Source organism: Balaenoptera acutorostrata, chromosome 19, assembly GCF_949987535.1.
Source record: "Balaenoptera acutorostrata chromosome 19, mBalAcu1.1, whole genome shotgun sequence".
Taxonomy (NCBI): Eukaryota; Metazoa; Chordata; class Mammalia; order Artiodactyla; family Balaenopteridae; genus Balaenoptera; species Balaenoptera acutorostrata.
Window position 1 is genome coordinate 377813 of NC_080082.1, and position 27134 is coordinate 404946.

At 47.3% G+C, this 27134-nt stretch overlaps 1 protein-coding gene across 10 annotated transcripts in view; it reads left to right on the forward strand.

Moving 5' to 3' along the window:
• Positions 1 to 12012: 12012 nt before the first annotated feature.
• FANCA (FA complementation group A) overlaps positions 12013 to 27134 on the forward strand; it is a 49789-nt gene continuing 34667 nt past the window's right edge. For 6 of the 10 annotated variants that reach the window (XM_057535002.1, XM_057535004.1, XM_057535006.1 and 3 more), the window contains exons 1-8: positions 12013 to 12155; positions 13041 to 13150; positions 13510 to 13603; positions 16269 to 16331; positions 19530 to 19672; positions 19763 to 19858; positions 21512 to 21585; positions 27018 to 27130. In XM_057535002.1, the coding sequence (XP_057390985.1) occupies positions 12020 to 12155; positions 13041 to 13150; positions 13510 to 13603; positions 16269 to 16331; positions 19530 to 19672; positions 19763 to 19858; positions 21512 to 21585; positions 27018 to 27130 (829 nt within the window). In that variant the 5' untranslated portion in view covers positions 12013 to 12019. Of the gene's footprint in view, positions 12156 to 12612; positions 12946 to 13040; positions 13151 to 13509; positions 13604 to 16268; positions 16332 to 19529; positions 19673 to 19762; positions 19859 to 21511; positions 21586 to 27017; positions 27131 to 27134 lie in introns of those variants that run through there. The other 4 variants (XM_007172534.3, XM_057535000.1, XM_007172530.3 and 1 more) reach the window with 2 other exon arrangements.

The window sequence follows — 27134 nt, forward strand, 5'->3', positions numbered from 1 at the left end:
CCCCATCTGGAATTTTAATCTTCCAACAAAAAGGAGTTTGGTAAAGATGAATTGTATCAAAAGTTTTGGTGTTCAGCAGCCAGACACTTTCAGGGCTTTCCTGGCTCTCAGCGTTTATGCAGCCAAAAATCGCGGCAGCGCTGCCACTTTGTAGATGGAAAGTTGGAGCCTGGGGCTTGCAGTCCTCCGGAGTGAACTGCAGGCACCTGGGACTCAGGTCAATCTTCCCGCCTAATCTTTACCCACTCTAAACCCCCATCCATGGTTGCCAGTAGAGGGAAGGGAGAATCTCCGGGTCTGTCTTAGATCAGCGACAGCAAGAAACCCACAGTGGGGAGTTCCCACACGGCGGTTAGGAAAGGCCCTGACTCACAACACACAGTGCCAGGGATGTGCGATCCGCAGGGCTGTCGTCCCCACCCTGGTGGTTCCTGATGGGCCCATGCAAGAGGTGCTTTTTGCTTTCAGATTCCGTGGGGATAAAGACTTCCACTTGAAACATTACTAGCTCACCGAAGTTAGGGGTCTCTGCTCCTCCCGTAGGCCGAGCTACCCCTCGACTCCTGGTGGTGGGAGCATCTCAGGAGGGGCACCCTGGCCCCAGAGCACAAGGTGGTAATTACTCTAACTGGAAGCTGGTTGGGTTGTAGCAAGAAGTACCTTCCTTGTTCTTCAAAGGGCCTCAGGTTTCCCTTACTGACCAGACGGTTTTAGGATCTCATTTGATGACCACGGGCCTTGGTAATGACCTAGTTCTCGACTAAAAAAAACGCACAACGTGAGAGTTGTGAGTTAAGTTTTATTTAGGGCAAAATGAGGACTATAGCCCAGGAGACAGCATTTCAGATAGTTCTGAGAAACCGCTCCAAAGGGGTAGGGGGAGAGGTCAGTATATACATGATTTTGGTGAACGGGGGTATGTGCAGTCAAGCCCATTTTTGCAGAGACTTGCTGCTGGTCACGAGGAGCAGATGTCACCGTTAATGATTTTAGTGCTTTTCTAGATACGAGGAGATGCAAGAATTGGGCTCATAAAATCTTCTTCTGAAAATATCTGGCTATCTGAAGGACTGTTCTGCCAGTTTTTCCCAGTGCCCAGAGGGCCTCTTTCCTGATTTCCACCCCGAACTCCTTTCAGGGGGTGTTGAAGTTCAGCAGCTGAAGCACCTCATGATTTAATCCTCGGAGAGGTAGATGGCAAGTGCCAATTTGTAGATGGCATAGTGATGACTCGCACCTGCCTGATGCAGGGGCCCTGAGGTCACCTGTGTAACGTATGATACCCTTTCTGCTCTGGCATTAATTGTGTTTTCAGGGATCCCTGTGCACTTCAGCCAGCAAGATTTAGAACACTGGGGTTTTACTAAAAAAAAATTTTAAGTTAGGTAGGTTCTACTTCCATATCTCTTGGTATCTGAAGGTTTGTCCCTCTAGCCACAGCAAATAATGAAGCAGAAGCATCAGGTGCTCCTAGAAGCCATATTGTTTTTCCCTGCCAGGTCATTTATTCATACATCTCCCAAAAAAGCCCCAGATGAGATCTAGAAATGGACATAAGGTGAGAAGTAGCAGCTTGCGGGTGGTGGTGGCAGTGAGAGGGGTTTCAAGCTCTTAGACTGGGAGTCCGAGAGTGGCATCTAAGTCAATAAAGGGAAAGGAAGTGAATTCACCAAACCAAAACTGATCAAAGGGGCCCATGACTCGAGTGGCCAGATGCAGCAGGCTCTGATCTGGTTGCTAGAAGCTCTGGGTATAGTGACAAGTTCCACCCATTGGTCACAAGTCAGAGTCAAGGTAATCACTTCCTTCCTGGGGTGGAGTACCAAGCACAGCCATACTTTAAAAAGCTTAGTCAATATCTTAAATCAGACTGAGGGCTCTGCCATAAGGAAGTGGTGTGGGTAAATTGACAGCTGTCTGGGTTCCACACACTGAGGGAGAGCAGACGATGCCTGGTTAAAATGGGAATGGGGGGACTTCCCTGGCTGTCCAGTGGTTAGGACTCTGCACTCGCAATGCAGGCGGCACGGGTTCAATCCCTGGTCAGGGAACTAAGATCCTGCATGCTGCGGGCGGGGCCACACACACACAAAAAAGTAGGCATGGGGTTTATCCCAGTAGAAAGTGGCTCTCGGGTTAATATATGGAGCTCTTTGTCCACCAAGTATGCAACACAGAACATCAGCGTCAAAGAGATGTTAGTTCTTCCATAACTTGAAATTGCCCCTTGGATTTTAGCAATGAAACTGTATTTCCAGCTGTTCAGAGTCTCAACAGAGAAACAAGATAGAAATTGATGGTCAGTCATGAACCCAACCTGGAAAGCGTTGGATCCAGGTCATTTCTACATGACGGTATCATCAGTAGCCCACTCCTGAAGCCATGTCCTTTATCCTTCATTTCCAGTGCACAAGGGAGGCCCAGGGAAGGGAGGCTGTGCTTGGAAACAGAATTGAAACATTTAGTGATGTGACTAATCCACCAGTGCTTGGAGTTGGAGAAGCACTGTCAAGTTATCACATTAACGAACACACTCCCCGAATATTCATCTTACAGTGTAGGCTGTTCATGCACACGTATTTGCGGAGCACTGGGCCTTGATGTCTTATGCCTGGGAAAGACCAGTGAAAAACCTGACCAGGTCCCCGCAAGGATCCACCAGTCTCTCAGGGAAACAGCCACAAGGAAACACAGTCTCTGCAGTCGGGGAAGGGCTACATAACCCCACTGGTTACGTCTGGTGTTTCCCATGCTCTGTGTTTGACGCTTTGAGGGAGTTACAGATCATGTCCACGCCAGGGCAGTGCAATCAGAGGGGTGGTTGGCTCATGACTGCCATTGGCCAGAGATTCAGATCTCCAGGAATTATACCTCTGAGCATCTTTGCGGACACAGAAACTAAAAGATCCTAATTTTTGGCCCCTGGAAGCCAAAAAGATAATTTAGGACTGCAAGCCCAGGTGCCCTGTGGAATACAGTTACCTGATTCCAGGAGGGGAGGGTGCAGGGCTCCAGGGTCCAAGGTACCACACCGAGAGCGCGCTGAGGGTTTTGAGACAAAGGTCAGAGTGAGTCAGGCATATGAGCAATTGGGTTAAACATCAAAGACAACTTGAGATGAAAGGCCCTTCGACTCCCCCCAGACACAGGTAGAACCACTTCACCTGCTGTGAGGGGAAGGCAGAGGCGCTCAGCCTGCACTGAATTCCACTTCAGCTTGAAAAACAGGTCGGCTTCTCCCAAGGGACCTGTGCACACTGAACGCTGTGAGCAACCAGGCCCTTGTGTCCACGACTCAGAGGCCCCTGAATGCCGTCTTTGTCACGATCCTTGCAGCGAGGCAGGGCTCAGGGGTCCGGGAGGAAAAGCTGAAACTCGAGAGGCTGTGGTTTTGTGCTTTAGGATTATTCTGGGATAATGATAAAGCCCACGAATCCCCAGGGATGCCAGATAGGGCCAGGCTGTGCTTGATCTCTAAAAGGGAGCCCAGTACAGCTCTGGGGAAAGGGCTCTGGGGCTGGCATGGCTGCAGGATTTCTAGGCTGGTATTAGGAAGAGGTGGAGACAGGAGAAGAGGCGGGGACCCAGAGCTAAACCCAGGTGATGAGAGGAGATCCCACAAGATGATGGGAAGAGGAGGGGAGGCAGACAGGGCTGTCCTGTGAGGGAGGGGACGGACGAGGAGCACTTACACGCTTACCCTGGATTCCTGATCAGGAGCCGAGAAAGTACTCCAGAACACTGTTTACTCCCCATTGATGACATTGGCGGTCATTTGCAGTTTTATTTATGTTGTGAGAATTAACAGAAGCCTCATTTAAAATGGAATCGGGAGGCCAGAAGGGGGAACACTCACGCCCTACGACCCCACCTCAACTGCAGACCCAACAGGAAGAAGCTTACTACTTTCCTACCCATCAGGGGAAGGAAGAATTTCTCCCTGCCCGCAACAGCCCAGCCAATGAGAGACCACCACAGCTCAGCCAATGAAAAGCCACTACACTTCCAAGTCCCAGTTTCCTCCAATGGACCCTTTGTTTACAACATCCCCTCCCCAAGCACCTTTCTCTCCTCTATAAAAGAAGTTCCTCTCCTTTGTCCTCTGGGCTTGCCTGGGGTTCGCCATAGATTGCATGTCCTGAATTGCAATTTTTTGCTATTCCTGAGTAAACCCATTTTGCTGGTAAAATAACTGGCCGTTTCATTGTTTTAGGTCAACAGTGTTTTGAACAGGTAATGCAGGGAAGTTAAAAATGAATCAAACGCTTTCCAAATGTACACTCACACACTAGCTGCTGTATGAACTTCTCTGTTGTACCATGTCTTCCGCTGCACAGACTGAAGTGAAGCAAGCTTTACCTCAGAGCTGACATGTGATCTTGGATGGTGGGGTCAGCCTCAAAGGCTTGCTGGGGCCTGAACTTGGTAAGATTGTAGAAATAACTGTGTAAATTGTTGTTGGCTAATTTGACATGGATTGATGTTCAAAAGTACAAAAAGGTATAAACTGCAAAATCTTCCACCAGACACTGGCCCCAGGGGCAGTCACTGTATCTGGTCTTTTGTTTATCCTTCTAGAACTGTCATATGCCTGTTTCAAGCACACATGTCCCCTTTATACACTGAGGTCCGCACACCATACACCCTGTCCTGTGCTCTGCTTATTTACTCATCAGTGGGGGTGGGTGGTGGGGAATGGTTCCTTTCAGCACGTGAAGAGCTTCTGCGTTCTCTGTACAGCTGCATATCCCTGCTGGGGGGGTGGGGGGTAGGTTTTTTCCAGTCTTGAATGGATAACTTTGTACGCAGTGATTCGTGAGGGCATAGATTTTGTTGGCTTAATCACTGCTGCCCCAAGTATCTTGGACAGTGTAAGAGCACAGCTGATACTTGTGCAGTACAGATTCTAAGAAATGGACTTGCTGGGGCAAAGGATATTATCAAACTGCCCTTCACAGAGGCTGTACAATATACACTCCCACTAGTAATGTTTGAGGGTCTTTATCTCCCTAAGCTCCCCTGACGCAGAGTGTGATCAAACTTTGAATCTTTGATGGGTGAAAAATGGCTTAATTTGCATTTCTCTTATTGGAGTGAAGTTGAACAACAGATTCTTTTAAAAAATTATTTAACTCAACTAGGATTTATCAATGCATTTCTAAATGCTGGACGGTGTTCTAATTGATAGGGGTATAGCAGTGAATGAAATAAACCTGACCTTTCCTCATTCACAAAGCAAAGGCACATTTTTAGTGATGACCCTGACCATTCGGGTAAAATTTATTTTATGTTAACCATTGCACTTGAGGTTTGCAGATCATCACAATTATTTTATATCCCTAGAGCAATGGCTCTGACACTTTAGCATGCATCAGAATGCACAGGAAGGCTTGTTAAGACCTAGGTGTCTGGAACCCTTCCCAGATTATTTTCTGTTTCATTTGGTCTGAGATGTGGCCCGAGAATTTGCATGTCTAACAAAACCTGGGTGGTGCTGAGGCTACTGCTGGTCTGGACACATGAGAACACTGCCTAAAATCACCTTGTTCTGTGACGTAAACATCTCCCTGCTCTTGTCTGATCAGTGTTATAAATTGTCAAATACAAACTACCTGCATGGAATAGCTTACTAGAAAAGAACTATCAATTCGCATAAAGACCATGTTTGGAAATCTCACCAGTGAGTGTTTGGCGGAGCTGGGTCATGAGGTGGCTGGGTGCGGAACCTGGGTCTAGTGCTGGCTCACTGGTGGGCAGGGTCAGGGTCCAGGAGATCCCAGGGCTTCACACACTGATGGGTGAAGCCAGGTCCTGGGGCTAGTGCAGGCCCACTGGTGGACAGAGCCAGGCTCTGGGGTCTGGCTGCAGGGCCCAGGGGTCCCAGAGGTGGTGTTGGGCTGCTGATAGAAGGGGCCAGTTCCTGACACAGCTGGCTGCAGGGTCCGGGGATGTCCCGAAGCTTGTGCCCGCTGGAGAGTGGGGCTGGATCCCTGGGTGGCTAGTTGAGGGGCCTAAGGTGTCTCAGAGCTGGGCTTGATCCTACCAAGGCCGGCTGTGGGGCTGCAGTTGTCCTGGGGCCGCTGTCTGCCTGCTGATGGGTGAGGCTGGTCCAGAGTCTAGAGCAGGCTCACTGGTGGGTGGGGCCTGGGCCCAGGGTATCCTGGAGCTGGTGCCCGCCCACTGGTGGGTGGAGCTGGGTCCCAGGCTCTCTGGCTGCAGGGCTTTGGGGTCCAAGGTCTAGTGCTTGCGCACTGGTATGCGGGGCCAGGTCCTGGGCTTTCTGGTGGGCAGGGATGTGTCCAGGGGCGGCTGTGGGCTCGGGGTCATAAGGTAGCCTGTCTGCTGGTGGATGGAGCCATGTCCCTGCCTAGACAGCTGCTTGGCCAGTACTGGTTCCTGCAGGCTGGTGGGCCCAGGTGGGGCTGGTCCTGAGGCTAATAAGCTAGAGGAGGATTCCACAATGGCTTCTGCCAGCACCAGAGTCTACATGGTAGAATGAGCTCCCACAGTGACCGCAGCCAGCGTCTGTGTCCCCTGGGTGAGCTGTAGGTGCCTCCTGCCTCTGCGGGAGACTCTCCAAGATCAGCCAGTGGGTCTGACCCAGGCTCCTTTCAAATTACAGCTTCTGCCCTGGGTCCTGGAGCGTGTGAGGTTTTGCGTGAGCTCTTTAAGAGTGGAGCCTCTCTTTCCCACTGCCCTCTGGCTCTCCCCAAATAAGCCCTGCTGGCCTTTAAAGCCAAATGCTCTGGGGTCTTGTCTTCCCGGTATAGACCCTTGGACTGGGGAGCCCGATGTGGGGCTCCCTCGCTCCTTAGGGAGAACCTCTGCCGTTGTAATTATCCTCCCGTTTGTGGGTTGCCCACCTGGGGATATGGGTCTTGGCTAACCCACGACCCCGCCTGACTACCCATCTCGCTGAGGTTCCTCCTTTATGTCTTAGTCGTGGAAGATCTTTTCTAGTGGTTCAGTCTTTTTCATCAATAGCTGCTCTGTAAATAGCTGTAATTTTGGAGTGCCTTTGGGACGAGGTGAGCTCAGGGTCTTCCTGCTCCACCACCTTCAGTGATCCCCCTTGAGAGTTAAATTTTTAATTGAAGTATAACATACAGACAGTAAAATTCACCCATTTTAATGTACACGTTAATGATTTTTGACAAACACAGTCATATAACCACTGCCACAATTGATATGTTCCATGATCTTTACAGCTGTTCACTTCCAGTTCTTGTGTCCAGTCCTCTGGGCTAGCACTGGCATACATTTCATTTTTACATATGCAATAAACCTGCAGTACAGCGCTACTGTTTCTGCTTTAAACAGACAATTACCTTTTAGAGTGATTTATATTTACCTTCAATTTATTCATTTTTTTGTGTGTAGATCCAAGTGTCTGTCTGATACATTCCTTCTGACTGGAGAGCTTTCTTGAATATTTATTGTAGTGCAGGTCTGGTGATAAACTTTTTCACGTCTGAAAAAGTCTTTATTTTGTTTTTATTTTTAAAAAGATGTCTTTGCTAGGTATAGAAATGTGGGTTGATTCTTCCCCCCAAGCCTTTAAATATGTCACTTTGTTGTCTTCTGTTTACATAGTTTCTAAAGAGGAATCTGCTGTAATTCTTATCTTTGTTATTCTGCATTTAAAGCACCTTTGTTTTCTAGTTGCCTTCATGACTCTATTTCTTTGGTTTCAGCAGTTTGAATATGGGGTGTGTGTGTGTGTGTGTGTGCGTGTGTTTCATCCCATGTTTATCCTATTTTGTGTCTTCTGAACTTCTTAGATCTGGTGTTTGCTGTCTCATTATTTTTGGAACATTCTTGGTCATTATCTCTCAAATATTTTTTCTGCATTGTTTTCTCTTTCTTCTTTTTTCGGGAGTCCTGTGACATGTATGTTATACCATTTGGTACTATCCCACAGCTCTTAGATGCTTTTTTTTTTTTTTCTTAAGTTCCTCTTTGTTTTCCAGTTAGAGTAATTTTTTTTTATTTTATTATTTATTTATTTATTTATTTATTTATTTATTTATTTATTTATGGCTGTGTTGGGTCTTCATTTCTGTGCGAGAGTCTTCTCTAATTGCGGCAAGCAGGGGCCACTCCTCATCGCGGTGCACGGGGCTCTCACTATCGTGTCCTCTCTTGTTGCAGAGCACAGGCTCCAGATGCGCAGGCTCAGTAGTTGTGGCTCACGGGCCTAGTTGCTCCGCGGCATGTGAGATCTTCCCAGACCAGGGCTCAAACCCGTGTCCCCTGCATCGGCAGACAGATTCTCAACCACTGTGCCACCAGGGAAGCCCCTAGAGTAATTTTTATTTCTCCTCACCTGTGTTGAGCCCACGGATGAGCCATTGAAGGCACTCTTTATCTCTGTGACCATGTTTTTCTCTTTCATACTTTCCACGTGTCTGCTGAATGTCCTCATTCCTTCATGCACACTTCCCACCTTTTCCACCAGAGACTTTAGCATATGAATCATAGTTACTTAAAATTCCCTGTGTGACTGTTCCAACATCTGGGCCACATCTGGGTTTGGTTCTGTTACCTACCTTGCCTTTTAGGGATGGGTTGATTTTTTTTCTCTCGCTTCCTTTGTCTGTCTCGTAATTTTTGATTGCATGCCCAACACTGTGTGTGGGCCAGGAGAGTCTGAGGTAGTGTTCATGCCTCCTTCTCTGCTCGGTCATTAGTGGGGTGCAGTGTGAGTCAGTTTGGTCTGGAGTTGAGCTGGATTTGCGTTTCCGTGTGCTGTGGCCACCTTCCACACAAGACTCCTCCAGCGCTGCCCTGTGCTAATGGTGGGGATGGGTTGTGAGGGATTTTCTCAGCGCAGCTGCCCACTCTCCGCTTACAGCCTTCCTTGTCTCTGCACACGTTGGCCTCACCTGGAGTGGTGGCTGCTGTTGCTGTCACTCAGCACTTGTTAGCTTGGTGGTGATGGGAGCGGTGTTTTCTGTTGTCCCAGTCCAGCCTCAGCGATGGTCTTTGCAGCTTTCCACATCCTAGATGCAAGTTAAATTCGCGAGGTGATTTCAGGTGAAACAAAGGCAAATTTTAAACAAATTTCTTTAAGTTGTTTCATATTTAGTTTATGATACAGGAGAATAATGGATTTCCATTTATATTGGCACATACAGTTTTCTTTTAAATTAGATTTTGGTTTTTAAGAAGTGATTAAATTTAACGGAAAATAGTCCCTAAATAATGCTGATTATCAGTGGACGTTGGGAAGGCACACGCACGAGTGATGCTTTGGAAACACACTGTGGCCCATTTCTGATAGAAGGTCTCACCCAGCACAGGAGGCACGCAGTCATGACAACGGCATGTTCGATGTGCTTCAAATAGCTGCTTTTCATCGTTCTTTGAAGCAGAAGGATGAGGACTGCGGTGATGGGCAGTGAGGGGTAGCTCTGGTGTGCCTGGGGTGTGTGTATGCGTGTGCAGGTGTATGTATGTACGTGTGTGTTGAAGCTTCTACGACCTACTTCCCCTGGCCGCCCCATTCAGGGCCCTGGCATCTTGAATCTGACACACTCACATTTGAACTCTGAGCCCCTCCTGTTATTGTCTCTCAAACCGTCCTCCCAGTGTCTCCACCTCTCAGGTGAGGCATGTGTGTATGTATATGATGCACGTGTATATATGATGTATGCATGTGTATGTATGTATATGATGTGTGTGTACAGTGTATGTATGCATATGATGTGTGTATGATGCATGTGTGTACAATGTATATGTGTATATGATGTATGTGTGAATGATGTATGTGTATCTGTATATGATGTGTGTATATGATGTATGTGTATATGTATATGATGTATGATGTATGTGTATGATGTATGTATGATGTATGTGTGTATGATGTATGTGTATATGATGCATGTGTGTATGATGCCTGTGTAAGATGTATGTGTATGATGTGTGTATGATGTATGTGTGTATGATGTATATGTGTGTATATGATGTATGTGTATGTGTATATGATGCACGTGTATATATGATGTATGCATGTGTATATGATATACGCATGTATGTATATGATGTGTGTGTACAGTGTATGTATGCATATGATGTATGTGTGCATGATGCATGTGTGTACAACGTATGTGTGTATATGATGTATTGTGAATGTGTGCATGATGTATGTGTTTCTGTATATGATGTATGTGTGTGTGATGTATGTGTATGTATGATGTGTGTATGATGTATGTGTGTATGATGTATATGTGTGTATATGATGTATGTGTATGTGTATATTATATATGTTTGTATGATGTATGTGTATCTCCACCCTCCCAATGGCTCGGGTTAGAAAACTCTGCACTTCTTCCTCACCTGGCAGATCAACCTTCTAAGTAGGAACCGATCTCATCACTTCTCTCCATCTCATGACCACCATGCTGGTCAAGCCCCCTGTCCATTGCCGAATAATAGCCTGAGTCCATCTCCCTGGCCTCTGTGCCCTGCCTTTGCCTCCCTACAGTCTCTTTTCAACCAGCTGCATAACTCATGACGTGCACCCGCCAGGGCCCTGCTCACTTGGCGTGGAGGCCGAGGTCTTCACGGTGCTTACAAGGCCACGTGGGTGCTCCCCTCCCCTCCTAAGCTGTTTGCTTAGTGTGCAGTCGTGTGTGTCTCTCGCAGTTCTGGTCTCAGCCAGCCTCTCCCCCTTGTTTACCTCACTGGTGGGTAGTCAGCAGCTGGACGGCCTGTGATGGCCTAATTTCCAGGTTCTGGCAGCAGGCAGGCTGCTGGCCAGGGCATGGGACTGCTGGCTGGGCGGCCACCTCTCCTCCACGTGGGTGGTCCTCAGCAGGCTGGCTCAGGTGTGTTCCTTGGAGGTACCTGGCTCTCAGCACCAGCTCTTTTCAAACTCCTGTTTGTGTCACGTCACTCCTGTGCCATTACCAGCCCAAACGGAAGGGATGGAGACGGGGGGAGGACTCGTGGCCGCTTTTTTCAATCCCCAAGGGCCACGTGCTGTCTAGCAGGGCCCACCTCCAGTGGACCCTTGTTTACCCAAGTTTAGCAGCCCCCAATCTGGGTCGGGCAGCAGCAGTTATGCAGGGTGGTCATGGCGTGCACGCAAACTTGAAAACTTGGTTTCCAGCCACTTGGAAGCAGTTCAGGAGGTGGCAGTGAGCGCTCTTTGAGGGCATCCTGCACCCGCAAGGTCTTCACGGCCGATGGGACCACGTTGTGTGAAAACCTGGACACTGAGACACGGGGCTGCACAGTGTTTGTGAGATAACAGAAATGCATGTCGGTCTCTGTGCCTATCGTGGCACAGACCTCCTGAAACCCCTGTAAATTCCTAAGTGGGAAGAATACCAAGAGCATCTTTTTCTCTAACAAGTGGACACTGGGTGGGCTCCTGGTTGGCTCCGGCACAGGGGCTGAAGGCCAGAAAGGCCAAGCCATGGTTACAAGCCTGGGATTTTCAGCCCTCCTTCCCCCCCATCCTCCAGAGAGGGGAGAGGGGCTGGAAATGGACTTCATGTGTGTGACCCCTGTGGGTGTGTCCCCTGTGGGTGCGACCCCTGGGCGTGCTCGGCCGGGGTGAGCTGCGCTGTCCACCAGGCGGCCTCTCGTTTACACTTAATTGAAGTCAAAGCAGAGCAAGCCTCAGCTCCGCAGTCACACCGCCGGCCCGGGCTCCGCGGGAGACGAGGGCGCAGACTCGTCCTACACGGTTCCCAACTGGCAGCGCGGTTTTAGCGTCTCCCTGGATTTGGGTTTGTCGGATTGTTTCTTCATGCCCAGCTCTGGGTCATCTCGACAGGAATAATGCACAAGGGATGGCACAGTTTTCTCGCCCGTGATGCCATTTGAATCAGCGCCGCAAACCTCCAACGTTAGTGATACCTACCTGGCCCAGGTGTCGGTCTTCCCGCGTTTCCGCCACCACCAAGATGGCCGCTGCGCGCCGCCACCAAGATGGCTACCGAGGCTCCGCCCCTGCAGGGTGTGGCCGGGCAGCTGGCAGCCAATGGGCGCGCGCGCCTGTCCGCGGCCAATGGGAAGGCAACGCGGGCCAGAAGCCGAGAGACGTCGCCCGTGGTTCGTTCGCGACATGTCGGCCTCCCGGGCGCGGGGCGCTGCCTCGGACCCGGGGCACGGGGGCCGAAGGAGGGCCTGGGTCGAGCTGCTGGGTAGGTGGGCGCGGGGCTCCAAGACCCCTTCCCCCCCCCAGCTTCCTTCGGCCCGTGGCCGTCCCCCCCTCACTGAGCCCCGACCGCGGCCCGTCCCCCACTCACCCCCGACGCCCGGCCTGTCCCCGCCTCACGTCGACCCGTTCCCGCCTCACCCGACCCCCGGCCCGTCCCCCACTCACCCCCGACGCCCGGCCTGTCCCCGCCTCACGTCGACCCGTTCCCGCCTCACCCGACCCCCGGCCCGTCCCCCCCTCACCCCGACCCCCGGCCTGTCCCCGCCTCACGCCGACCCGTCCCCCCCTCATCCCCGACCCCCGCCCTCCTCCTCCCCCACGCCCACCCCGAGCTGTCCCCTCCTGGCAGCCCTCTGTCCACTCTGTCCAACGAGTGGCCAAGAGGGGTGGTCCCAGAAGGTAGGGAGTTAAGATTAACCGCCCCCCGCCCCCAGTAGCCTGGATGACGGTAACTGCAGCTCAGCTTGGCCCCAGAGTCGCGTAACCTCTTTGAAAGGATCAATCCCAAGAAACTAGCGTTGGTACCATCCTGCCAGCTAAGCTACACTTTACTCAGATTTCACCAGTTTTCCCCATAATGCCCTTTTTCTGACCAGTCTCCCGCGTGGCAGTTACTCCCGTCTCCTCGGTCTCCTCCAGAGGGTGGCGTTCCTGGGTCTTCCCGACCTGGGTGTTTGGAGGAGTGGCCCTCAGTTGGATGTGTCTGATGTGTCTCGGGATTAGATTAAGCTTGTGTGGTTTCGGCAGGAAGCCCATGGAAGCGACATTCCCGGGTGCGTCCCCTCCAGGGGTACAGGGTGTCACGGTGTCTCCTTGCCTGAGTTTTTAAAGAGCGCTGTAATTTTTTGAAACTGATTTTCTCCCCTAGCGGGAAGGGTCAGGAGGCAGCAGCTGGGTCCTGAAGGTGAGCCGAAGGTCGGGGAGTCGGCTGTGCGCCTCTTGAGGAGACACCTAAACCTGGGCGACCTCGTGCTTGAGGTGAGTGGCGGTTGGTTTCGCCTTCGCGAGCACATTTGGGTTTGGGGTTTGTGAGCCCAGCCAAGCGTCATCTTCATGAAGGGACACCTGGCAAGCCTCATGAGTATCTGGGAGAAGCACCCATTAAGTTTGCCGTCCAGGTGAGGAGAGTAACCGGGAGCATGTATCTATTTGGAGGTAAAACAGTCCGGAGAGGAATCTGGTAGTTCTCAAAGGCTTCCGTAAGTTTCACCTTTTAAAATGCTTTTTTACCTCAGAGCATTTGGGAATAGCGCAGTGGGCAAGCACTGTGTACACTTTGGTTGTTTTCAGGACGTGGCTTGAATTTTAAAATGGAGCGCTTGGTGTTTGGTTTCCAGGTAGACGGTTGTCCCCGTAAACAGCTGTGTCTCAGCCGGTTGATTGATTATGATGGTCCTGGGGCCCACACTGACCTTTCCAGTTCATTGATAGGTAAGTTAGAGCTTCATTTTCTTAACAGATTGAGTTATGGAAGAGCTTTATGTAAAGTGACTTTTTAAAAAAATTTTTACTGCAGTATAGTTGCTTTGCAATGTCGTGTTAGTTTCTGCTGTATGTAAAGTGACTTTGATTTGCTTATAACAAGCAGATGTGTAAATTCCCCCAGGTAATGGTTTTCTGCTTATATGTGTGGTCACCAGCCACAAGTTTTTGTGACTTGCTTGAGGCTTGTTATGAGGCTCTTGTTTAAAAACAGTGAGTCAGCATGGGACTCAGAAGCAGTAGGAACCAAAGTTACCCTTGGAAAAACGGGACAGAAACGTGCCCCTCGTTTCTGGAAGTGGTGAGAACAGGCTCTGCTGGGCAGGGAAGTGCAGCAAGCAGCCAGAGAGACAGGCTGACCTGGGGAGGCTGTGGTTTGGGTTCAGACCACTGCTAGAAAGCGGATATTGCAGGAAAGCAAGCCCCACGAATGTTTCGGTTTCCTGATGCATATAAACTTTACGTTTACACAATAAATACTGTAGTCTACTAAGTGTACAACAGCATTATGTCTAAAAAAAAGTACATACCTTAATTAAAAAATGCTCTATTATTAAAATTCAAAAAGCTACTTTATGGCTAAAAATGCTAACCATCATCTAAGCCTTCAGAGAGCCTTAATCTTTTTGCTGGTGGAGGGTTTTCCCTCAGTGTTGATGGCTGCTGACTGACCAGAGTGGAGGTTGCTGAAGGCTGGGGGGCTGCGGCCATTTCTTAAAACAAGACAGCAGTGAAGTCTGCTGTATCTTCCTTTCACAGATCCTCTCTCTGTGGCCTGCAATGCCGGCTGATAGCATTTTACCCACCATAGAACTTTCAAAACTGGAGTCAGTCTTTTCAAACCCTGCTGCTGCTTTGTCAACTAAGTTTATGTAATAGTCTAAATCCTTTGTTGTCATTTCAGCAGTCTTCCTGGCATCTTCACAAGGAGTATGTTCAGTCTCAAGAAACCACATCCTTTGCTCAGACACAGGACGCAACTCCTCATCCTTCATATTTTATCATGAGGTTGCAGCAATTCAGTCACATCTTCAGGCTCTACTTTTTTTTTTTCAATTTCTGTAATATTTTACATTGAAGTATAGTTGAGTTAACAATGTTTCAGGTGTATAACAAAGTGATTCAGTTATACATATATAGATAACTCTCTCGCTCTCTCTCTCTCTAGATACACTTTTTCAGATTCTTTTCCATTATAGAGTATTACAAGACATCCAATATAGTTCCCTGTGCTATACAGTAGGTCCTTGTTTATCTGTGTTTTTTTGGTTTTTGTTTAAGATTTTTTGATGTGGACCATTTTTTTAAAATTAAATTTATTTTTATGTATTTATTTTTGACTGCGTTGGGTCTTCGTTGCTGCGCGTGGGCTTTCTCTAGTTGCGGCGAGTGGGGGCTACTCTTCATTGCTGTGTGCGGGCTTCTCATTGTGGTGGCTTCTCTTGTTGCGGAGCACAGGCTCTAGGCACACGGGCTTCAGTAGTTGTGGCACGCGGGCTTCAGTAGTTGTGGCACGCGGGCTTCAGTAGTTGTGGCACACGGGCTCAGTAGTTGTGGCTCACGGGCTTACTTGCTCCGTGGCATGTGGGATCTTCCCGGACCGGGGCTCGAACCCATGTCCCCTGCATTGGCAGGTGGATTCTTAACCATCGTGCCACCAGGAAAGTCCCTGACCTGGATCATTTTTAAAGTCTTTCTTGAATTTGTTACAATATTTTTTCTGTATTATGTTTTGGTTTTTTGGCCCCAAGGCATGTGGGATCTTAGCTCCCCAACCAGTGATTGAACCCACATCCCCTGCATTGGAAGGCAAAATCTTAACCACCGGACTGCCAGAAGTCCCTGTTTATCTGTTTTATATATAGTAGTGTGTGTATTTTACTCCCAAACTCCTAATTTGTCCCACCCTGCCCTCCTTTCCCCTTTGGTAACCATAAGTTTTCTATGTCTGTGAGTCTGTTTTTGTTTTGTAAATAGGTTCATTTGTATCATTTTTTTTAGATTCCACAAGTAAGTGATATCATACCACATTTGTCTGACTTACTTCACTCACCTTGATAATCTTCAGGTGCATCCATGTTGCTGCAAATGGCATTATTTCATTCTTTTTTATGGCTGAGTCATATTCCATTGAGTATATGTACCACATCTTCTTTACCCATTCACCTGTCGATGGACACTTACGTCGCTTAGGTTATTGTAAATGGTGTTCAGGCTCCACTTTTACTTCTAGTTCTCTTACTATGTCCTCCACATCTGTAGTTACTTCCTTCACTGCATTTTTGAACCTCTCCAAGTCATCCATGATGGCTGGAATCAACTTCTTCCCCATTCCTGTTAATGTCAACATTTTGATTTTGATACATCCTTCCCATGAATCACAAATGTTCTTAATGGCATCTAGAATGGTGAATCCTTTCCAGAAGGCCATCAATTCACTTTGCCCAGATTCACCAGAGCAGTCACCATCTATGGCAGCTGTAGCCTTACGAAGTGTATTATTTAAGTGATAAGAGTAGAAAGTTGAAATTCTTTCTTGATCCATGGGTTGCAGGGTGGGTGTTGGGTCAGCAGCCATGAAAACAGCATGAATCTCATTGTCCATCTCCAACAGAGCTCTCGGGTGACCAGGTGCATTGTCAACGAGCAGTTGAAAGGAATCTTTTTTTCCTGAGAAGTAAGTCTCAACGGTGGGCTTAAAATAGTCAATAAACCATGTTGTCAACAGATGTATTGTCATACAGGTTTGTTTTTCCATTTTTTTAGAGCGCAGGCAGAGTTGATTTACCATAATTCTTAAGGGCCCAAGGATGTTCAGATGGTAAATGAGAATTGGCTTCAACTTAGTCACCAGCTGCATTAGCCCCTAACAAGAGAGTCAACCTCTTCTTTGAAGCCAGACATTGACTTCTCCTCTCTGGCTATGAAAGTCCTGGATGGCATCTTCTTCCAGTAGAAGGCTGTTTCCTCTACATTGAAAATCTGTGGTTCAGTGTAGTCACCTTCATGGGTGATCTGAGCTAGAGCTTCTGGAGAACCTGCTGCAGCTTCTCCATCAGCACCTGCTGCTTCACCTGGCACTTTCGTGCTGTGGAGACGGCTTCTGTCCTGCAACCTCATGAACCAACTCCTGCTGGCTTCAGACTTTGCTTTTGTGGCTTCCTCCCCTTTCTCATCCCTCATAGGATTGAAGAGAGTTAGGGCCTGGCCCTGCATCAGGCTTTGGCTGAAGGGAATGTTTTGGCTGGTGTGATCTTCTGTCCAGACCACTCAAACTTTTTCCATATCAGCAGTAAGCCTGTTTGGCTTCCTTATCATTCATGTGTTCACTGAAGTAGCACTTTTAATTTCCTTCAAGAACTTTTCCTTCGGCTTCGCAGCTTGGCTAACTGTTTGGTGCAAGAGGCTTTAGGTCTGTCTCAGCTTTTGATGTGCCTTCCTCGCTAAGTCATTTCTAGCTTTTGATTTAAAGTGAGAGATGTGCAACTCTTCTTTTCACTGGAACACTTAGAGGCCACTGTAGGGTTATTAATTGGCCTAATTTCAGTATTGTGTCTCAGGGGAGAGGGAGGCCCGAGGAGACGGAGAGAGACGGGAGCGGCCGGGAGGTGGAGCAGTCAGCACGCACAGGATGTTTGTGGGTTAAGTTCACCATCATCTATGGGTGTAGTTTTGATGCCCCAAAACAGTTACAGTGGTGACATCGGGGATCACGCATCACAAATACCATGACAAATGTGATAATAACGAAAAAGCTTGAGATATTGTGAGAATTACCAAAATGTGACACAGAGACACCAAGTGCTGTTGGAAAAATGGTGCTGATAGACTTGCTGGGTGCAGGGTCACCACAGACCTTAAGTTTGTAAAAAAAGGCAGTCTCTACAAAGTGCGATAAATCGAGGTCTGCTTGTATGTTTCTAGGTCCCCCGCCCCACTTTGAGAATACGAGACAGGGAGAGTTCTGTGGGAATAACAAAAATAAGTTATTTTCTGGTCTTTCACATTTTTATTATGTAATGACTGTCATTTCAGAAAGATGCAGTCGGCCCTCTGTATCCATGGGTCCCACATCTGTGGATTAAACCAACCTTGGATGGAAATATTCAGGGGGGAAAAGAATTCCACAAAGTACCAAAAAGCAAAACTTGAATTTGCTGTGTGCCAGCAACTATTTACACAGCATTTACATTGCTTTAGGTATTATAAGTAATCTAGAGATGATTTAAAGTGTCCTGGAGGATGTGTGCAGGTTATATACAAACAGTACGCCATCTTGTGTAAGGAACTTGAGCAGCTGCGGATATTGGTATCCACGGGCGGCCCTGGAACCAATCCCCCTGGAATACTCAGGGACGACTGTATTAACTAATCCACTAATTTGTTTTAAATTTCTACTCTGGTAGCCTTGCACCCCAGGCTTGCGTTGGCAGCTGATCCCTCAAGGTCACGGTGCTGCTTCTCTCGGCCGGAATTGTACTTGGATTTCGCAGACTGTGCGGGGTGCAGGGAACCAGCTCAGCCACATGCTTCCTTGTGTGGACTTTTGGATCAGAGCATGAGAACTTAGATAAGAAGCTCTTCACCTTGACCACAGAAATATAAGTAGACTCTCAACTCATGAATTTTTCAGTTGTTTTTCCTGCTGAAGGTAGTGGCTACCACACATATTCATATTTGTATAAAAATAAAAGCCTTGTAAATAAAAACAGGGATAAACTTTCCCATAGACACAAATTGGAAATAAATGGCTAGAAATGAGCATTTTCTACATTTCTACCATGAGTTATTTCTTTTTTTTTTTTTAAGATTTTTAAAAAATTATTTATTTATTTATTTATTTATGGCTGTGTTGGGTCTTCGTTTCTGTGCGAGGGCTTTCTCCAGTTGCGGCGAGCGGGGGCCACTCTTCATCGCGGTGCGCGGGCCTCTCACTATTGTGGCCTCTTCTGTTGCGGAGCACAGGCTCCAGACGCGCAGGCTCAGCAGTTGTGGCTCACGGGCCTAGTTGCTCCGCGGCATGTAGGCTCTTCCCAGACCAGGGCTCGAACCCGTGTCCCCTGCATTAGCAGGCAGATTCTCAACCACTGCGCCACCAGGGAAGCCCCATGAGTTATTTCTTGACCACAGTGGTGGATAGTATCTAGTACTGTCACTTGGAACGTTTACAACTATTGCACATGTTTTCATTTCTGTAGTGGTCTGTGTTTCAAGCCTTGAAGGTAATGGGCATGTGGTACAGTTTCCTGGTTTCTTTAAATTAATTTTGGAAGTCACATAAACTAGAAAACAATTTTCTTGTTGGCATCATCTATTTCCAGGCTGCCCAGCATTTCTCCTTTTATTGAGTGCAGACCAGGGGCTGATCCTCAGGAGGCGGGTGGCTGCCTGTGGGCCCAGCTTCCACCTGGCAGCCCAGGGACCGGGCACACCTGTGGCATGCGATGCCCACCATGTGTGTGGCTGGCATCAGGAAGCCAGACCCCGTGTCCAGTCAAACATCAACGTACGGTTGTGGGAGTGGTAACTATAAAAAACTGAAATTTGTTAAAAGTTCTCAGTTGATTGTGCTCCTTTGGAAAGAGTTGCTAAAGTTCTTGGTCAGAATGTATCTGCCAAGCTCCCTCGTTTTTGTCATACAAAACGCACAGATGTGTATATGCAACCATGGGCTTCAGGTGCTGCCCTGATTCTTGTGAGCTTCTTCAATTAGACTGAAGTCATCTTACTTTCATACCTCGTGTTTCCCCCCAGATCTCTTCTCCCCTTCAAAATGCAATTTTCTGTGGTGCTAGAGCTTCGGAGAAGGCATTTAACCAATCTACTTCAGTTGTACATTTTGTTGTGTGTGTCTGTGTTTTGTCTCATCTTTAAGGCTCTGCTTTGCGGGACCAAGCTGCGCAGCTGGGTGTTCCAGCAGCCGTCCTGTCCAGCCAGGTGGTGGCCTCTGGCCTCGTGCAGGTGTGTGAAGCAGATGCAGGTCCCCCTCCCAAGGTGCTGATGACGCCGGACCAGAGGGTAAGACGCAGCACGAGTTGCTGTTCAGCTGTTTGGGAAAATTGGACATTTAATACCGTTTCTTAGAAAAGATTTAATCTCTCTTTTCAGAAGAAACTGTCTTCCTTGTTTGAGATCGCTCAGAATTTATTAGCACAAAGCATGTTTTCCCGTCTTTCCTTCTGTCAAGAATTATGGAAAGTACAGGTAAAGTTGAGATTGTAACTCTGACTCTAGGGTTTTCAAGCAGTGTCCTGTTGATTTTGGTGGAGCCAGTAAAATCCCCATGTTTTGTTAGGAGTTCCAGCAAGCATCGCATTAATTACAGAGACTGGGGTGCCTCTGTGGATGGGAAAGAAGGACCGTCAATCACCATACTTGTCAATATTCATCCATCATTAGTAATATTTATTAGAATAGACTATGCACAGAAACATCGTGTTTTGCTTTCTTAGGTATATTATGATGAACCATTTCCCAGGGTAGCATAGTAAACTAGAAAAATGTGATTTAAAGTGATTTAAAATCCTTCTTTTTTTTTTGGCCGTGCTGCGTGGCTTTTGGGATCTTAGTTCCCCTATCAGGGATTGAACCCGGGCCCCCTGCATTGGGAGCAAGTGGAGTCTTAACTGCTGGACTGCCAGGGAATTCCCTTATCTGTTCGGTTTTAAAACATTTTGAATTCAGTAGGCCTATAGATTTTTTTTTAATTTTATAAATTTATTTTATGTATTTATTTTTGGCTGCGTTGGGTCTACGTTGCTGTGCGCAGGCTTTCTCTAGTTGCGGCGAGTGGGGGCTACTCTTCGTTGTGGTGCACGGGCTTCTTATTGCGGTGGCTTCTCTTGTTGCGGAGCACGGGCTCTAGGCGCACAGGCTTCAGTAGTTGCGGCGCGTGGGCTCAGTAGTTGTAGCTCGCGGGATCTAGAGCGCAAGCTCAGTAGCTGTGGCGCATGGGCTCAGTTGCTCCGCGGCATGTGGGATCTTCCCAGACCAGGGATTCAACCCGTGTCCCCTGCATTGGCAGGTAGATTCTTAACCACTTCGCCACCAGGGAAGTGCCTTTAATTTTAATTTTATGTTGGAGTGTAGTTGATTTACTGATTTTTGAACAGTTGAAAGTTATCGCTTAGTTACTAAATGAGATCAGTTAAGTATATAGAAGAAGGAAAGAAAAAAACCAAGATGATGGTGCATTCATGGTTTTTTCCCCCCTTTTATCCAGCATACAGTGTAGAGCTCAGTTGATTGTCAGGCGTTGGTATGGCCCCTGCGCCCGTTGGTAACTAGCTAAATGCACGTGGATTGGGATGGTCCCAGTGTTTGCAGGTAGCAGAGAAGGGTGGGCGGCCATGGCTGATTGGGTGGTTAGGAAGGGCTTCCTGGAAGGAAGTTGCGTGGGGTGTGAGGCATGAGTTCCTGGGTGAAGAGGAAGGCACTGTGGGTGTTGGGGCCGAGTCCGACTGGGGCTCCTTGTTCAAGGGGGTGGGCGCATCAGTGCTATAGCCTGGAGGGCCTCCCTGGGAGGACAGACGAGAGTCTGAACTTTGTCCTGAAAGCTGGGAGGAGCCACGGAAGGGCTCTAAAGAAGAGGAGAGATTGGCCTGGCCAGTTACGTTTTAGAATCTTGTGTTGGCCATAGTGGAGAAAGACCTGGAAGTGGACTAAGCTAGAGGCTGGGCAGAGAGCAAGCCTGAGCCTGAACCTGGGGATGATGGTGGCAGTGGTGGGGGGCGAAGGTGGTGATGTGAGTGTTGGGAGGCTTGGTCTTCAGGAGAGTACGTGGTTAAGCGCACAGGCTGAACGTCTTGTAGGATAATGTGTGCGTGAAGGACTCATAGTTTCTGTGATTTTCTGCAGAATTCTTTGCTGCTTGAAGCTGTGTGGCGCCTTCATGTTCAAAACATTGTAAGCCTCCAAGAGCTGCTGGAAAGGTATACCAGTGGTTATTTACCGGTAAAGTAAATTGAACATTTAAGTTAAAAATTAAAATTTTATGTAACATGAGATTTAATTAATATTACATAATTTATTTTTTTCTAATCTAGTATGATTTATTTATATGTAAAGCCAAAAATCACCCAGAGAAGCAGTTGCTTTATTATTTAAAGAGAACATTTGTTATAATTGAAGTCTTCATCATGCACAGACTTGGTAATGTTTTCTTTGTATAAGATGTACAATGCGATAAAATATTTGTAAAAACTAAAAGAGAGACATTCAGGTAAATATGGTTGATAGAATGTGTGCAACTCTTACCTCCTGAAATCCCACCAAGAGTCAGAAAGGGGGTTTTATAAAAGGAATAACCCCATAAGGTTGGGAGAGTCTAGGGGAGGAGAAGCAGGAGGCGGAGGGGCTGGTGGTGAATGACTTAGCAAGTGAGCTGGCGGTGTGATGGCGCCCGGTGCCTCTGGGTGAGAGAGTGAAGGGGAGGGGGCGCAGAATGAGCTGACTGAGAACACACGTGAGAAGCATTTGGAGCTGTAGGTGGATTGTCTTCTCTGCTGTAGGCAGCCAGGCAATCACTCCTCCCCTGGTCGACAGAAGGCTGGAGGTTTACGTGTTTATTCTCTGGTCAGGGAAAATAGAGAATGTCTAGTTTGGGGGACTGTCAAGCACAGTTGAAAATGCTGTATTGAAACCAGTGGTGGCATGACACGTGGGTCACATCCAGAAGTCATGAAAGATTGATCAGTTTGACTACGTGAAAACCGTATCTCGTAGCATACACGCCTGATGTCAGGGCACCAGATACATGAAGCAAAACCTGACAGTTGAAGGGAGAGATGGACTTTCAACTATGATCATTGGAGCCTTCAGTCCCCCACTTTCAGTAACGGGTGGATCACCTGCTCAGACCAGCAACGACCCGAAGACAAGAGAGAGCCCCAGTCGCAGCTGATGTACCTGACGCCCTCAGACCGTCCCACCCAGTGGTGCCCAGCTCCAGGATAGGTCACACAGTTCAGGCCATAAACCAAGTTGGAATAAGTTTAAAAGCGTTGAAACCATACAAAGCATGTTCTCAAGCCACAAAGGAACTGAATAGAATCAACAGAAGAAAATTTGGGAAATCCACAATATTGGGAATCAAGCAGTAGACTTTTTTTTTTTTAATAAATTTATTTATTTATTTTTATCTTTGGCTCCGTTGGGTCTTCGTTGCTGCGTGAGGCCTTTCTTTAGTTGCAGTGAGCGGGGGCTACTCTTCGTTGCGGTGTGCGTGCTTCTCATTGTGGTGGCTTCTCGTTGCAGAGCATGGGCTCTAGGCGTGCGGGCTGCAGCAGTTATGGCACTTGGGCTCAGTAGTTGTGGCTTGTGGGCTCTAGAGCGCAGGCTCAGTAGTTGTGGCGCACAGGCTTGGTTGCTCTGCGGCATGTGGTATCTTCCCAGACCAGGGCTCGAACCCGTGTCCCCTGCATTGGCAGGCGGATTCTTAATCACTGCGCCACCAGGGAAACCCAACAATACACTTTTTTTTTTTTTTTTTTTAATTTTATTTCTTTTTATATTTTTTATTTTTGGCTGTGTTGAGTCTTTGTTTCTGTGTGAGGGCTTTCTCTAGTTGCAGCAAGCGGGGGCCACTCTTCATCGCGGTGCGCGGGCCTCTCACTATCGCGGCCTCTCTTGTTGCGGAGCACAGGCTCCAGACACGCAGGCTCAGTAGTTGTGGCTCACGGGCCTAGCTGCTCTGAGGCATGTGGGATCTTCCCAGACCAGGGCTCGAACCCGTGTCCCCTGCATTGGCAGGCAGATTCTCAACCGCTACGCCACCAGGGAAGCCCACAATACACTTCTAAATAATCAATGTGTCAGTGAAGAAAATCACAAGGGAAATTAGAAAATACCTCAAGACAAATGAAAAGGAGAACAACACGTGAAAATTTATGAGATGCTGCTAAAGTAGTGCTTAGAGGGAAATTTATAGCTGCAAGAACCTACATGAGAAAAAAGAATGACCTCAAATCAGTGACTTAAACTTTGACCATAAGAAACTAGAGAGAGAAAAGCAAACCAAACCCAGAGCAAGCAGAAGGAAGGAAATAATAACAATTAGAGCAGAAATCAATGAGATAGGAAAGGTAATAGAGAAAATCAATGAAAAAAAGAAAAGGGCTTTGAAAAGGTTAGCAAAATTGATAAACCTTTAGCTAGACTTAGCATGAAAAAAAGACATAAATGGTTAAAATCAAAATGAAAGAAAGGTTATCACTGCTGACCGTACAGAAATTAAAAGCATTTTAAGGTAATACTGTGAACAATTTTTTAAAAACTAATTAATTAATTAATTATTGGCTGCATTGGGTCTTGGTTGCTGCACGCAGGCTTTCTCTAGTTGCGGCGAGCGGGGGCTACTCTTCGTTGTGGTGCACAGGCTTCTCGTTGCGGTGGCGTCTCTTGTTGCGGAGCACGGGCTCTAGGCATGCGGGCCTAGTTTCTCTGTGGCATGTGGGATCTTCCCGGACCAGGGCTTGAACCGTGTCCCCTGCATTGGCAGGCGGATTCTTAACCACTGCACCACCAGGGAAGTCCTTGTGAACAATTTTTTGCCAATAAATTAGAAAACAGATAAAATGGATGAATTTCCAGAAAAATGCAAAAGACTGCACCGGCTTGAAAAGAAAAGAACTGAATAGATCTGTAACAAGAAAGGAAACTGAGTTACTAATAATATAAAGGCTTCCCACAAGGAAAATCTCAGGGCCTGGCTTCTCTTGTGAACTCTGCCAAGCACTTAAAGAGGAAATGTGCTATCCCTTCATAAATTCTTCCAGAAAATAAAGAAGGCTGGAACACTTCCCACCTTACTCCACAAGGCCAGTAATACCCTGATATCAAAGCTGGACAGAGACGTCACAAAACAAAACTACAGACCAATGTCTCTAATGAATATAGATGCAAAAATTCTCAACAAAATATTTGCAAACTGGATCCAGCAACATATGAAAGGTCTAAACACCATAATAAGGGAGATGTATCCCCAAAATGCAAGGTTGGTTTAACATCTGAAAATTAATTAACATACTTAATAAAAGGACAGTCTTAATAGAAGCAGAAAGCAATTGACAAAATCTGATACTATTTCATGATAAAAACTCAGCAAGCTGGGAGTAGAGGGAACTTTTCAACCTGATAAAGGTCATCTGTGAAAAACCCACAGCTCACATCAATGTCATGAGACTGAAGGCTCTCATATGATCAGGAATGTTCTTAACACTTCTGTTCAACATCACTGGAGTTTCTAGCCAGGGAATTAGGCAAGGGGGAAAGAAAAAGGCATCCAGATTGGAGTGGAAGAAGTAAAACTCTCTGCAGATGACATGATCTTCCATTCAGAAAATCCTAAGAAATCCACAGCATAAAAAAGTTCTGGAGCCATAAATGAGTTCCGTGTGGTTGAAGGATGCAAGACCAATACACAAAAATCACTTGTATTTTTGTATGATAACAATGCACAACCTGAAGGTGAAATTAAGAAGTAATTTCATCTAATAACACATCAAAAAGAGTAAATTAGGAATAAAGTTAAAGAAGAACAAGACTTGTGCACTGAAAACTATAAAGCATCATTTTTTTAAAAAATTTATTTATTTCTTTATTTTTGGCTGCGTTGGGTCTTCGTTGCTGCACACGGGCTTTCTCTAGTTGCGGTGAGTGGGGTCTGCTCTTTGTTGCGGTGCGTGAGCTTCTCATTGCGGTGGCTTCTCTTGTTGCGGAGCACAGTCTCTAGGCGCACAGGCTTCAGTAGTTGTGGCGCACAGGCTCAGCAGTTGTTGCTTGCAGGCTCTAGAGCACAGGCTCAGTAGTTGTGGCGCACGGGCTTAGTTGCTCCACGGCATGTGGGATCTTCCCAGACCAGGGCCCAAACCCGTGTCCCCTGCATTGGCAGGTGGATTCTTAACCACTGCGCCACCAGGGAAGCCCTATATAAAGCATCATTGAAAGAAATTAAGACCTAAATAAATAGACGTTCCATATCCGTGGATTAGAAGACTTAATATTGTCAAGATGGCACTGCTCCCCAATGTGAGCTATGAACTCAGTCAGGATCCTTCAAAATCTCAGCCGGCATTTTTAAAGACATTGACAAGCTTGTCCTAATATTGATATGGAAATGCAAGGGACCCTGAATAGCCAAAAATTATTCAGAAAGAAGGAAAAAAATTGGAAGATTCACACATCCTGTTTTTATTTTAATTAATTAATTAATTATTTTTGGCCATGCCATGCGGCATGCAGAATCTTAGTTCCCCGACCAGGGATCGAACCTGTGCCCCCTGCAGTGGAAGCGTGGAGTCCTAACCACTGGACTGCCAGGGAAGTCCCCACATCCGGTTTTTAGAGCTTACTACAAGACTGTAATTATCAAGACAGTGCGGTCCTGGCATAAGAATTGACGTATAGATAAACAGTAGGATTGAGGATCCAGATGTAAACTCATACGTTTATGGTCAGTTGATTTTTGACAATGGTGCTAAGACCATTTAATGGGGAAAAACAGTCTTTTCAACAGTGGTGCTGGGACCACTGGACATCTACATGCAAAAGAATGGTGTTGGACCCTACCTCACACTACAGATGGCAACTAACTCAGTGCATCAGAGACCTAAACCTAAGGGCTAAAACCATAAACCTCCTAGAAGAAGATCTGAGGGTAAGTCTACATGACCTTGGATCAGGCAGGGGTTTCTTGGCTATGACACCGAAAACTCATGCAACAAAAGAAAAAATAGGTCATTTAGGCCTCATCAAGTTTTAAAACTTTAGTGTGTCGGCCCTATCAAAACAATGAACAGACAATGCATACAAATTGTTTGCAAATCATATATCTGATAAGAACCTAGTATCTAGAAAAAAAGAATTCTTCAACAAGAAGAAAAATAATCCAATTAAAAAATGGACGAAGGATTTCAGTAGACGTTTCTCTAAAGAAGATTTACAAATAGCCAAGCACGTGAAAAGATGCTCATCATCCTTATTCTCCAGGGAAATAAAAATCTGACAGGGGAGGCGGGTGAGGGCTCCCCCACCCCGCTGCTCTGCGCCCAGACAAGGGCTGTCCTGCAGGGCTGCTGCATTGCTGATGTCTAGAGCCCATGATCGCTACTCTCACTATTTGCTATTACTGAAATTTCTTTTTTCCCCCAAGAATAGTAAGCTACTCCAAATAAATAAACTATTTGAAAAAAGTGATGATTTTTAACATCAGTGGCAGCCATTCCTGATGCCCCTTGTACATCTGCTGGCCCCGTTGTGACTTGGGACGGGAAGGCTGAGGTAGTCGCCAGCTTGCTGTCAGTGGAGTGAGTGTGAAAGAAAGTGGAATAATGGGGTCAGGTGAGCTGTGTGCTTGTGCCCCCAGCCATGCCGACTCTCAGGCCGTGGTGGCCTGGCTCTCCAGGGACCTGCGCCTGCTGTGTGAGCAGACAGAGGCACCCTGTCAGCACGCCGACGTCGCCAGGGCTATGCTTTCTGGTAA